We start from the raw sequence: 13,604 nt of genomic DNA, 5'->3' as shown, positions 1-13,604 counted from the left end.
TTATATAAAATAGGGGAAAAATCAAATTATGCCTTACAACTGGCATGGGAAATGACGGAGCATACTTGACACCATAAAATCAACATGAAATATTTACTAAGGTTTAGAACTGATCTAGATCAGTCATTCATTCACAGCTCAGCTTTATGGGTTCTACGTGTTGTTGGGTCTGGATATAGAACGCTGAGGTTGAAATTCCTACTCAATCATAAAGTGCAACAGTGTTATTTTGAGAATATCACAGTTTCTCAGTAAAGTCTCTCTGGTCAAGTTTCTAGAGTAGAAGATGAAGTAACATAATATCTTTTGACTCTTGAAATTTATTGTTACCCTAAAGAGGGACAGAACTGCAACTGTTTGACTGTAAGGCTGAATTCATCTGTTGGCCATGTGGTAATTTGGCATACTTTTGAAGAGTTCCAGCATAAACCTACTACACTTTGGAACCTGATCAGACAGCTAGAAAAGCAAGAGAAGAGTAACAGTATCTTTACCACATGGTAGCTCAACTGTGAGAATATAATATATAATACAAAGATGGGCACCCTATGGCTCTCCATATTTTTTTGGACTACAACTTCTGTTAGCTCCAGCCATGATGACTAAAGGCCTTGGATGATAGTAAGTGTAGTGCAGTGTAATATCTGGAGGTCAACAGATCCCCTGTTCCTGCAGTTGAAGCAGGTCTTGGTCAAGACAAAAAGAAAGACAACTACATCTCAGTTATGAATTATGTAATGAAACCAGGGTTATCCAATGAACACTAAGCAAAGCTTTAGAAAACATTCTCATATCAATCCTTGGTCATTTTCCTCCCAGTTTAGAAATATTTTCCATTATTCATAGATACACACCAATGTATTCTTATACTATGTCATTTAATCCAGATGAACACTGCACAGTTATTTGCACAAATACTGAGTTAACAAAATTTCCAATCACTATTAGATCCTGACTTTGTTGTTATGTATATTATTTCTATATTCTGATTATAAATATAGAGCAGTGATTTAAAAGCTTGGAAGAGTAATCAACCATACCAAATATTTTGGAGGTATTATTCTTGATTAATATTCATCATGCATGCTAGTGCCTATTTTTTCTTTTTTTTCTGTGTATATTTGTGAAAGTTAAATTATATAGGAACTAAATAATATGTGTTTTCAGGGAACTAGGATGCAGTACAGAACACATACAGACATTTGGATCTGATTTTGCAGAAGGACTGTACAGAAAAATCCACTCCTCCTTTTTCAATCTATCGGGAATTACAAACATCAGAGGATATAGGTTTCATTCTGAACATAGTTATTTTCTCACAGCAGGAAAATAAAAAAGAACTTTTTTAAAATGAAAGGTTTGAGTCATAAGAATATTGTAAAGTCAGCAAAACTGCAATATTCTGAATTCATCATCTCTGCAGTTTTTGGGATGCCCTTCTTCTCTACCAGCCATACCAGTGGCCATTTCCTGTTTATTGACTTTAAGATTGTATTTTTGTGGAGAATTGGTCCCAGCATTTTCATATTCTTCACCATTATTTCAGCAACAGCTCTCTCTCTCTCTCTCTCTCTGCTCAGCTCTCCAGCTGTATACAAACATTTGTTTTTGTAGATCAAATTGCATTTGTAGGTCAGCAGAAAAGCTTTCTCTTTACTTTTATAATAGTCTGGGTACATGAGCAAATGTGACAGAGAACAAGGTAGGGACACAAATTACCAGGGGATGGACGTTTTCCAACAGGGATGAAAAGGAGCAGACCAGATTGCAAGGAGCATTTGGACTAGATGTTTTCACTCCTTAGGCCAAAGAACAGCGACATACAGAAGTGACACTTGGTGTAGTTTGTTTTGATCAGAGTCTGATTCGTATTTTTATTTTGCTAACTAATGACTTTTTATAATTTTATTTTAATGGATAATTGCTATGATTTTTTGGTAAGCTGTTTTGAGTTATCTTTCAGGGAGAGCAGGGGGGAAAACAAAGATCAATGAAAGGATTTAATACTGGCCACATTCTTTATAGACGACAGGAGATGTTTTGCAGAAAACCTTATAATAATGTTCCTTTTTTATTTCTTGTTAAATTCCAGTCTGAGCTCTCCATTCATCTGAGTCTTTTCTCATTGTTAAGAAGCCTAAGAGTACCTCAATAGATTCTTGTACTTAAGGCAGAAAACTCGAATGACAATTTCTGTGATAGTAAAAAAAAAAAAAAAAAAAAAAAAAAAAAAAAAAAAAAAAAAGGAAAGGTATTTCCTTTATGAGTTGCTGTGTACTTGAATCTCTCATGGCAATAAACATAATACTTCACTATAATAAACATACTACAACAGCATAATAAGGCCATAGAACATGAATGAAAAATGTAACTTAGAAGCAGCAAGCAGAAGATAAATAACAGGGCAGCATGGAGAATGATCGTTTTTAAGCATTTTTGCTTGGCACTGAAAAGCTAACAAGGTGTCAGGCAGATTTTTCTAGAGAAGGCATTCCACAACTGGGGAGTCACCACAGAAAAGCCCCAGTCATGAATAACCAGTCACACAAAGCAAAGCAAAGCAAAGTGTCCTGCTTATATACCACCACATAATGGTTAAAGCTCTCTATGGGCAGTTTACTGCTTAATTATGCAGGCTGCCCATCCCACCCCCAGGTCTCGGTACTCAATTTACCAAATTCAGAAGGGTGAAAGGTTGAGCCAACTCTGAGCCCAGGATCAAAGTCAGGTCACAAGCAGAGTCTTCATTGCAATACTGCAGCTCAACTACTGCGCTGCGAGGTTCACTATTTATGTATGGGTACTCCAGTCAGGACCTCAGATGGTGATCTCAAGCCAATCAAGAACATGTTGGAGCAAAAGCTCATCCTGAAATCAGTCAAGGATGGGGCAAGATGTGTGATTGCAAGTATCCTTCAAATGCTGTGGTGCCATACCATGAAGGGCTTTGTAAATCAAAATGTATACTTTAAACTGAACACAGACTGGAAGCTAGCAGAGATGAAAGAACACTACCATATTATGGTCCTAGTAAACAAAAACAATAAACTACGATACAAAACTTGCAAGGCAGTCAATTTCAAAATAGTACATTATTCTTCCAGAGATACATCTTTATACATGCTGTGCTTGCATAATTAACCATGGAACATAGTTGTTATTTCCTCCTAATGACCAACCACTAACGAAAATAAGATAATTTGGAATGGAGTGATTTCAGAGGATAATCATACTTCCTTTATTGGTTAAATCAGCTCTGTTTTGATCACAAAGCCTCTGCCTCTTTTGTTTTCGCCTCAAAGGCTGCAATCCTTTGAACAATTTAAATGAGAAAAATCCCACTGACCTGAGTGAAAATTATTTCTTTTGATTAAGTATTCATAAGACCGGGTAGTAAATATTGTTTACTGGTAAATACTGGTATTGTTTCCATTTCAGTTGTACCTCAACATCTTCATCCAGCAAGAGATTATCTTATTAGGGCACATGATTGATACCTTTATCAAATGTCTCTGTCAGTTTTCTACTCTGAATGTTTTTACTCCCCCCTTACCCCCATTACCCAGCTCCACTATATGGTTGGTTGCCCCATGAGACAAAATAGTACAGTACTCAAATCCTCAGTCCTGGTATCCATAATATCCGATGCAGGTAAACTTTGCCCTTCTGCCCTTCACACCTACTGTTTAAACTGTAACTCTTTCTGTTAAGATCACAATTATTCTGCATGCTGTTCCGGCAGCACATGCATGCTGTTCCTGTTAAATATTGCATAAATATCAGGAAATCTGAGTTATGCAATCCTAGCTCTCCAAGAGACAATTAGGGAGAAAGAAGAGAGTTTCTGCTTCTTGAAATGGAGGTGGAATTTCACCATATGCTTTCAGTCGCAAGGAAAACAAATACTGTGTGCTGGAATGAATTTCTTGCCAGGAGCAACATATTGGAATGTGTCTGGCTCTTTTGCCAAAGGAAGTCATCTGATTCAGAAACTGTGGCTTTTTGATTTGGGTAGAACATATGCTTTATGGGTGATGCCACTGTTTCCTAGTAAGAAAAGAACAGCTGTCTTTTTGGTTGGTGAGGGGCGGGGGCACCTAAAAAAGGCATATAGTTTCAGAGAGCATATTTCCTAAAGGACAGTGTAAATTTGTCAGTGTGTTTGTGTAATGCCACATATTTAGGACTCTCTCTTTTTGCCTTCTTTATTTGATTATCTTACTCCCACAACAAACAGCAATAGGCCTAACGACAACAAAAATTCAAAAACCAAATCTGTGGATATTTTTTTAAAAATACTGCAGTAAATTTAACATACTAGTTTAATGGAAACAGATATTTTAAGGCATTAAGAAGTGTTAGCAAAAATGTGCACAGCAGTATAAATAACTAGCATCTAGCTAGTCCCCAAGGCCTCTTGGAAGCACTGTGACGTCTGTGACAACTTGTTGAAAATCAGTCAGTGATGGAATTCAGTGGGTGGTTACAGGTGGCTTTCTCTAGGGAAGGCATTATTTGTGGCTGGTTTCCCAAACAGAAAGACCCTGATTTGTGAAACCAGTCACTATAGTTCAATCAGCTGTAAAAATGAATCAGGAGCTGATATTTTGGGTGATTCACTAACTTGATCTCAGTTCTAATGATGGGTTATCTCTGCCATCTAGTCTGGCTCTTGACAGAAGTGCTTTCTGTGTGATTAGAAGATGCAGAATATAGGAAGCATGTAACTCTGAGCTAATTCACTGAAAAAGTGGGAGAACCATGTCCTCATAGTATGAAGCTGCCATATGTTGTAAAACGATTGGTCCATGCAAGCCTGCTTTTATCAAGTGGCAGCAGCGCTTTGAAGCTTCTGATAGAGGTCTTTTCCTGGTGGCAGTCATCCAGTTTTACCACTCTTCCTTGACACAGTGCAGACTTGAGCAGGCTATGCCTCACTTCTGCTACACCCACCACAATGGCAGCACGTAGCAGGAAACTTTCAAGAGAGTTACCAATATAAACTATTAGTTGAAGATTTTTCCTTATATTTATCGGGTTTCTTCCCCCATTCCATCCTTTTTTCAGTCATATATTTTACTGTTTACAAGCAGGCCTTTGGCATGTAAAGAAGTTACCACTGAATGGTATAAAACGGATGGATTGGTGGCTTTTACTGGTTTTACTGCATGAAGACAGTTCGTGTCGTTCTGCCAACTCCTGCGGCGTTGCTGGAACCAGTTGTATTGGCTCTTGCCTTTCCATTGGACCATTTCAGCAACGTGGAGAGGGGGGATTTGCTGCTTGGGTAACATCCTATCCTCCATATTATTTTACCCAGGCTTCATGCTCTAGAGAGGATACTTCTTGATACCGAGCATGTTACCATAGTCTCTCGAGATTGAAGGATGCCTATGAAAAGCCTTTTAAAAAAAGAGCCTCTTGGCGCAGTGGTTAAATTGCTGTACTGCAGCCAAAACTGCTCACGGCCCGGGGTTCAATCCCAGGTAGCTGGCTCAGGGCTGACTCAGCCTTCTATCCTTCTGACGTCAGTAAAATGAGTACCCAGCTCACTGGGGGGGGGGCAATGTGTAGCCTGCATAATTAACTTGTAAACCACCCAGAGAGTGTTTGAAGTGCTATTTGTTGTTGTTGTTTAGCTATTAAGTCGTGTCTGACTCTTCGTGACCCCATGGACCAGAGCATGCCAGGCCCTCCTGTCTTCCACTACCTCTCGGAGTTGGGTCAAAACTATGGAGTTTTGACCCAACTATAGCGCTATAGGGTGATATATAAGCAGCACGCTTTGCTTTGCTTTTGCTTTTTACTGTTTTTATGCTTTCACTGTTAAGTTTTTAATTGGGTTTTTCACTTATTTGCTTTGATTTTGTGTTTTGATCAAAATGTTGTTTTGTTGCTAATCTATGTCATATTATCAGCCACCTCAGATACCCTTTTTGACAGAAAGACCGGGGGGGGGGGGGAGAAGTATAAAAGAAATAATAAATATCCTTCTTGGAAGATAAAAGTATTAATGAATGGACTCTTTTATATCAGAGATGTGTGTGAAGGATACCAGAGTAACATTTGCCCTTCTGAATAAATCTTGTGACCTAACCCTGTTTTGCTAACATTTGCGTGATCACAGCATGAGTATCTCATGACTGATGCTTAAACAGTGAAGCGATGTAATAATAACAATCGTGGCAGTCATTCGACTTCTCCTTTTCCAGGTGACCTGGTGTCTCGAGCAATGCATCACCTGCAGCCGCTCACTGCGAAGCAACATAGCAACAGCACTCCCCTGCATCACAAGCTGGGGTCACTCTACTGGGAACCAGAAGCTTTGTACACACTCTGCTATTTTATGCACTGCCCCCAGATGGAATGGGAGAACCCAAATGTGGAGCCTTCCAAAGTCACGCTCCAGACAGAAAGGTAATGCCTGCATTACAGACAAATCCGATCTTTTCTAATTGCTGTAGTTCCCAGATGAAGCAAGGCACTGTAGATTTCTCCACTCAGCATTGTTTTGGTAACATTTGCTTTTCCTGGTTGAAATAAATTTTCTCTGCCATGAAATGCTTCATGGCTGACCTAGAATATATCAAAAATGACACCCGGTGGCTACATGCTGCAGATTGGTTCCAGATGTCTGTTTCAGAGAGATCTCCTGTCTTATTCTCTACTCTTTTTTTTTTTTTTTTGTCTCTTGGCTGTGCCTCTGTTTTGGAAAGGAAAATTAGAGGTTCTGTTTAACTTAACAGTTTTGGTTTTAAATGTGCTTTTTCTACAAATTTAATGGGCTTTAGCAACAAAACTTTGGGATATACTGAATGCTCTATATAAAGAAAAAAGTGCAGAGTGTATTACATGACCCGTAAAGCCTATTCACACTCAGAAAACAGCTTTGAAACATGTTTGTTATTGATGCCACTCTTTTCTGGGTTTTTTATTTTTTTTATTTTTTGGATTACATTTAAGCTGTCTTGGAGCCAAAAATATTACACTTACACACACACACACACACACACACACACACACACACACACACACACACACACAAAGTACAACAGGGAGAGAAATCACAAGAAAATGTGCTAAATCCAATTGTTAGTCCCAACTAGAGTACACCCATTGAGTCAATGTTGCTTTAACAAATATCATTTGTTCACTGAGTTTGCTCTTGTTGGAACTAATTCTTGGCAGAATATTGAATCTTGGTTAGAAAAAATATCTCTAGCTTTGCAGCAGAAGTGCAGGGACTCGCAGAGAAGATTTAGCTTCAAGTCTCCCCTGAGTAGACCACTCCTTATTGTCTCATCAACTAGCACTTGCATAATTGACTCTGACACATTGGTAAGAGAAAGAAAAAAGGTTTCATTTACTCACAGTACGGAATAGATCAAAAACAGTATCCTTTACAAAAATATAACTAATCACAGCATTAGGCCTTAGCAGACTCCTGCAGACTTCATTCTGACTGCGCTCTTAACAGACTTACTAACAACTGACTAAAAAAGGAAGGGAAAAGATACTTGAGCAAGGAAGTGTATCTTTCTTCAAAATCAGAAGCGAGGAAGGAACGGTTGGTTACTGCTAGATTGATTGACAGTCACCCCAGCTCAGAAAGGTCCCTGCCAGCCAAACCTAATGAAGACAGCATATGAGGTTGAAGAATTGGCCAAATGAAGGTTATGATGATGTTGCCGTTGTACTTCTGAATAGAATGTAGTTCAGAATGACTGCTTGCAGCAGAACATGTTGGAGGGCTCCTGACTAAATATACAGTGGTGCCTCGCAAGACGAGCACTCTGTTTTACGACGAAATCGCATTACGATGAAGTTTTTGCTATCACAAAAGCGATTGCAAAATGATGTTTCCTATGGGGGAATTTCGCTTTGCGATGATCGGTTTCCTGCTTCGGGAACTGATTCTCACAAACGGCGATTTTCCTACAGCTGATTGGCGGTTTCAAAATGGCCACCGGGTAAAAAAATAGCTCCCCGCTCTTTTCTGGGACGGATTCCTCGCTGCACGGGCAGCGAAAATGGCCGCACTATGGAGGATCTTCGCTGGACGGTGAGTTTCAAGCCCATAGGAACACATTAATCATGTTTTAATGCATTTCTATGGGCTTTTTAATTTCGCTTTACGATGTTTTCGTTCTACAGCGATTTCGCTGGAACGAATTAACATCGTAATGCAAGGCACCACTGTATCTCAAATCATTATATTAGGTTATAGCAGTGTTGCACAATATATAGTCCATGAAAGTAAACTGAGTGCTCCCTCAAACTGGCTCCAGGTATGTATTACACTTCTTTTGACTTGAGGCCACTCTGACACTTATTGCTGCTCAAAGCTTCAAAACACTACTTTCTGGACTACAGCTTCTAGTATCCCCTACCTAGAAAAGTCGCTGGTTATGGTGGAGGGAGAACATTAGGAGCTATCATGCCCCACCCAAATGTTTTCCCAAACTCAGCTGCCACCACAGTTGTGAACAGTAATAGGACTGCAACATTTTATGACAGCTGCCTGTGAACCAAATCTCCTTTGAAATTCTTTCTGATGTAAGATCACCTTGAATCCATACAGGAATGTACAGATAATGGCTTCCCACCCCACTCGCTGCTTCCACTCAGCGATTTCAGTCCAAAAAGCATAGATAGTCAAGCTGGCCTTGTGCAAACACAGTGGCTTATTCTCAGCATATCAGCTGACCAGTAATGCTATGGCTTCTGGCCCTACCCAGTAAATATGTCTCATTATAAATTTCCCAGCTATGCAATGTATTACTTGATTTTGCTGCCTGATTGTGACTGAGAAAATAAGGAAACAGAGAGTGGCTTGGGTGGACTGCCTTTTGAACGGTAGTCCACTAATTGTGCAAGTCTAGATTGTGAATTAAGTTGTTTAAAGAAACACCTCTAGGTTATGAATGTGGGACGTTGTGCTTCTGTATCCATGAGTAAAAATGCCAGGAAATGGCTTGATATTGTTGCACAATATTGTGCCCATTTTGTCAGCAGGAAAAAGGATGCCTGCCAGGCTTTACATAGGAAAGGGTAGCCTGAATGTTGACAATAGCAGTGGTCTATAGGAAATCCTCTTGTGCTCACTACCATTCACAAAGTGACACCACACAAAAGAAAATCCCAGAAGCGGACTCAGTTTTTCACCAGTTAACTACTCTCTCACCAAACCACAAACCAATTGTCAGGGTTGTTTTTCAACAAGTGTGAATGATACAGTATTACAGTATCCCACATTCCTAAACCCAGAGGCAGATGGTCTCAGTAAAGGAAATCATAACTGTTAGTTTGCAAGACTTAAGCAGATGTTACTGGAAAAGACAATATTGCTAGGAGGGAGATCACTAAGAAGAGAGAACAACCTAAGATGAGATGCTGCTGATTTTCAAGATCTGAGTAGAGACATTAATGATATGACATTTTGGAGATCATTAACTTATATAGTCACCAGATCCAAGAGCACATAACATCCTTGGAGGGTTTTTCTTACTAGAAAAAAGCCCAGACAATTGTGTAGTGACAAGATGGGTGGAATGGTTGAAAAATATGACAAGATATGGGGACCAAAGTTCTGCTAACATTGAGTAAGACAATCTCTAGCCACAAAGCATAATAATAATAATAATAATAATAATAATAATAATAATAATAATAATAATAATAATAATAATAATAATAATAATAATAATAATAATAATAATAATAATAATAATAATAATTTAACATCTTAAATGGAGTCAATATCCATTCTTTTTTATTTATTTTAAAAAATACTTTACATCCAGACACAGAATCCATTTCCTAGTACCAATGCCTGTTTGTCCAAGGAGGAGTTAAAAAGTCCTCCTCCTGAGAGAGAGCTAATTGGGTCCTGATTGAAAGGGTCAGACGTTCAGATTGCCCCAAGCTTGGAGCTGATTTTCTCTTTGAAGACTTATGTCAGGAGTCTGGTCTCAGAAATCCTGAGGGAATGTTTACTGAAAGTACTCAGGGCTGGACAAACTCAATTGCTCTGTGTTTTGTAATGTAGAATTTTTTTGAATAGGCCTTACAAAATTGTATGTTGATTCACTGGAGATACATGGCAAAATTCCCCCCTTTCTGGAGGGCTGTCACTCCATAACTTTCTTTAAAGCAAATCTTTTTTTCTGCCACTTCTAAGAAAACCTTTATTTTGACTGTTTTGGTGACCTTTCATTGCCCTTCAAACATCTCCCTTCAGTGGCCATGAAGCTGCAACGATGTATTTACTTTGGAACACTCTTGCTAGTAAACCTGTTCCACACATTCTAAGTTTATAACCAAGTCACAGTTTTACCTTTTAAAAAGGCCTTTTTCCAGGATCAGCATTTCAGCCCTTGTAGCTTGGAGTCCTGCCAAATAAAAAGGGATGGGGCCAACAATTCTCTGCCAAGATAACCAAGATTGGTTTTTTCAATGTACTTGATCAATTTTAAATCTGCGTATGTTCAAAGTTGCTTGTTTCTGCACTGGGAAACAGTTACTGTATTTTACCGTGTATAAAATGACACTTTCCCCTAAAATAATTAGAGGAAAATTTGAGGATTGTTTTATACATGGAAGGAGGCAGTCGTACATGTGCTCGGGCACCTCTTGCTGCTGCTGCCACCTCACAGCTTGTCCCCTCCGGTGGGTGAGGCAGCAGCAGCACGAGGTGGAAATGGAGGCAAAGGAGCATTCACACGCACTTGGGTGCCTCTTGCTGCTGCCTCCCCCACCTGCCCATTTACCATCTCCAGTGGGACTCACAGGCTCACCTCACGTTGGCGCCTTGTCCCCTCCGGTGGCCGAGGCAGCAGGAGGCAGAGGTGAAGGAGCAGTCACACACGCTCAGGTGCCTCTTGCTCCTGCCTCCCCTGCTTGCCTGATCACCACCTCCGGTGGGACTGACGGCCTCAACTCACGTGGCGCCTTGTCCCCTCCGGTGGTGGAGGAGGCAAAGGCAAACAAGCACTCTTGCCCGCTCGGACACCTCTTCCTGGTGCAGCCGCTGGATCACCTCCTCCAGCAATCGTCTCCTTAGGGCAGGGGACAAGGCAGCCACGTGAGCTGGAGGTGAGCCCCGGCAGTCGCACTGGAGAAGGTGATCGGATTTGCAGTGGAAACAGCAGGAGGAGAAGGAGACGGAAATGGAGGAGGAGTTGCCCATTAGCTGTTCCTCCGCCTCCATCAAGGGTCAAAATTAGGAGGTCATTTTATACATTGGGGGGCCGTGTACACGGAAAAATACGGTACATTTCAGAAATCATAACTTGAAAACCTTTCACCCAAACATCCTCAAATATGGCACAGAGCAAGAGCAGTCTCTCTGCTACATTTGTGCCAAATTTGGTGATGATCCAAACTTCTTTCAAAGTTATAATCTCTTGTTTGGGCTGATCGCATATTTAGAATTGTTTTTTCGAATGTTGATTTGCTCTGCTGTGCAATAACATCACTGCCTCTCATGCAGTTATAATTAAACTGGTTTTCCACCCATATCCTGTCAAAGTAATGCTCAAGAAAAGGAAAAGTAATGTCACAATATTTTTATTTTAAAAATACTGTGTGTGCTGTCTACTGTTTATTTATCTAGAGTCAATTACTTATCCATTATACTTTGCCTTTTAGCACAGTGCAAACACATGTGCTAACTGTCATACAGAACAGAGAAATAACTTGAATTCTAGATGTTCATCTTGGCAGGGATGATGTCTAAGCTGAGAAATAGTGGCATGAGAAAAATAAATGCCCAAGCCAACTGTCCCTAACATGCTATTTTTGAGATCTATTTGTCTTCTGTAGGTTGTGAAAAGGTATTCTTTGGCGGGAGAGAACAAGAACTGACATGGAGGAAGTGATGATACGATTAGGGATATGGGGTACATTAGTGACAGATGCAGGCAAGGTTGATCTGTGGTGATTTACACAAGAACATGTTGAAGAAATGTGGTTAATTTGCATACTCTGTGTTTTTCACGTTGTTTCTTTCTCCTTGCTTTTAAAAAGAGGGATTTTTTTTGCATATTCTCCTTTGTTTACATCGATGCACATTGGAGACAATAGTTTGAGACAGCAATTTCTGCCAGATGGCAAAAACAATAATGATTTGTAAAAACCTTGGCTAAGTTAGTTTTAAACTAAGTAAGCAGCTGCTTTACTCCCAGATTCAGTTACAATGCCATGGTTATCGATTTACCGGTTAGTACTTATGAAGTAGTTGGAATGGGGGTTATATTAAAACCAGACGAAAGTCTGTTCCTTTTTAGATCCTGTTTGACAAAATTTCTCTTTCTCTAGAAAACCACTTTAGGAACTGTGGTAATGTGGTAAAGGCCAGAGTAAGCTTTCTGTGTGGTTGCCAGGAACTTGTGGTTGGCTTTGGAAGGAGCAAAGATTCCTTCTACAGTACTGCTTGATCAAATGTGCTTTCTCATTTAATGCCAGAAATCTCAAGTGCAAAGGGTATTAGAGACGCCCAGATCTTTCCACTGTACTGAGTTATGCAATCTGCTTTCCTTTTCTGATCCAGTTCTCTTGCAGCCTCACAAAAGCAATTGGTTAAAGTGGCTTCTAGTTGTGCTTTGAAAAGTTTTCCTTTTGTATTTTTATTTCCACCACAGGGACATCAGTGGTATTGTAAGCCAGTCTTTATAGTGTATGATTTATTGCTGGCTTTTCACCGTATGAATAGAACATCTCTCTCTCTCTCTCTCATATATATATATGATTGCAAGAAAAGTGAAACTATTTTAGTTATAATTTTTCTGAGCTTTCTGCTTTGATTTTATCTAGGTTCCAAGTATTTTTTTTTCTCATTTTCATTCTTTGCTTTTATATTACCTTTTGATTTTTTTAAAAAATGGAACCACTTAGGTTATTTTCATTCTCTATCTGTTTCTGCATGGGTTTCTCCATTTGTCTCCATAAATTTTTGAATGGAAAAGTTATCTGAGTGGTGCCATTGTTAAATAGCCTATATTTTAATTGTTTGGTAAATAGATGTGCTATTCTGGCCTAAGAGACAGATAGACAGATGGACGGACGGACAGACGGACAGGCGGGCGGGCAGGCAGGAGGGAGGGAGGGAGGGAGGGAAGGCAGGAGGGGAGGGGAGGGGAGGGAAGGGAAGGGAAGGAGGAGTTATAGCACTTGAATAGGAAAAATCCACTTTGATGTCATGTACAATGTCATGAACTCCCTTCTCTCCTTGGCAAATGTCCCCAGCAATTTTGCAACTCTTTTTTAAAGTTCTAGAGGAAAGGTTCCTTTTTATTATTATTATTATTATAAATTATAGAATCCCTAAGCCAGTGTAGCAACCACTTTCCAAACTCTGAAACGTTTGTGTGCTGTTTCTTTCCAGTTCCATTCACTGGCCCCATGGCTTTAATTACAGACTGAAATTTATTGCACCTTGTTCTTCCTCCATTCTTTCCACTCAACAGTCTCTCTGTATGCTCCAGGAGCTACTGAGTACTTTCCTTTTATGACTTGCCTGGTTTTAAAGGCCTGTAAGCCAGTTCACCAAAGAACCTACTCTACAGGATCCATTGTCTAATTGGCAGAGAGGCTCACACCAAAAT

General features: G+C 39.8%; 1 protein-coding gene across 1 annotated transcript in view; it reads left to right on the top strand.

The window, feature by feature from the left end:
- ABTB3 (ankyrin repeat and BTB domain containing 3) overlaps nt 1-13,604 on the top strand; it is a 272,906-nt gene that overhangs the window by 186,983 nt on the left and 72,319 nt on the right. Inside the window, exon 3 of the mRNA XM_020803657.3 lies at nt 6,213-6,417. Coding sequence (XP_020659316.3) covers nt 6,213-6,417 — 205 coding nt within the window. The remainder of the gene's footprint in view (nt 1-6,212; nt 6,418-13,604) is intronic.

The sequence above is a fragment of the Pogona vitticeps genome, chromosome 5 (genome assembly GCF_051106095.1).
Source record: "Pogona vitticeps strain Pit_001003342236 chromosome 5, PviZW2.1, whole genome shotgun sequence".
NCBI classification, from domain to species: Eukaryota; Metazoa; Chordata; class Lepidosauria; order Squamata; family Agamidae; genus Pogona; species Pogona vitticeps.
Note: the sequence above shows the minus strand (reverse complement) of the source record. Positions and strands in the feature narration are given on the sequence as shown.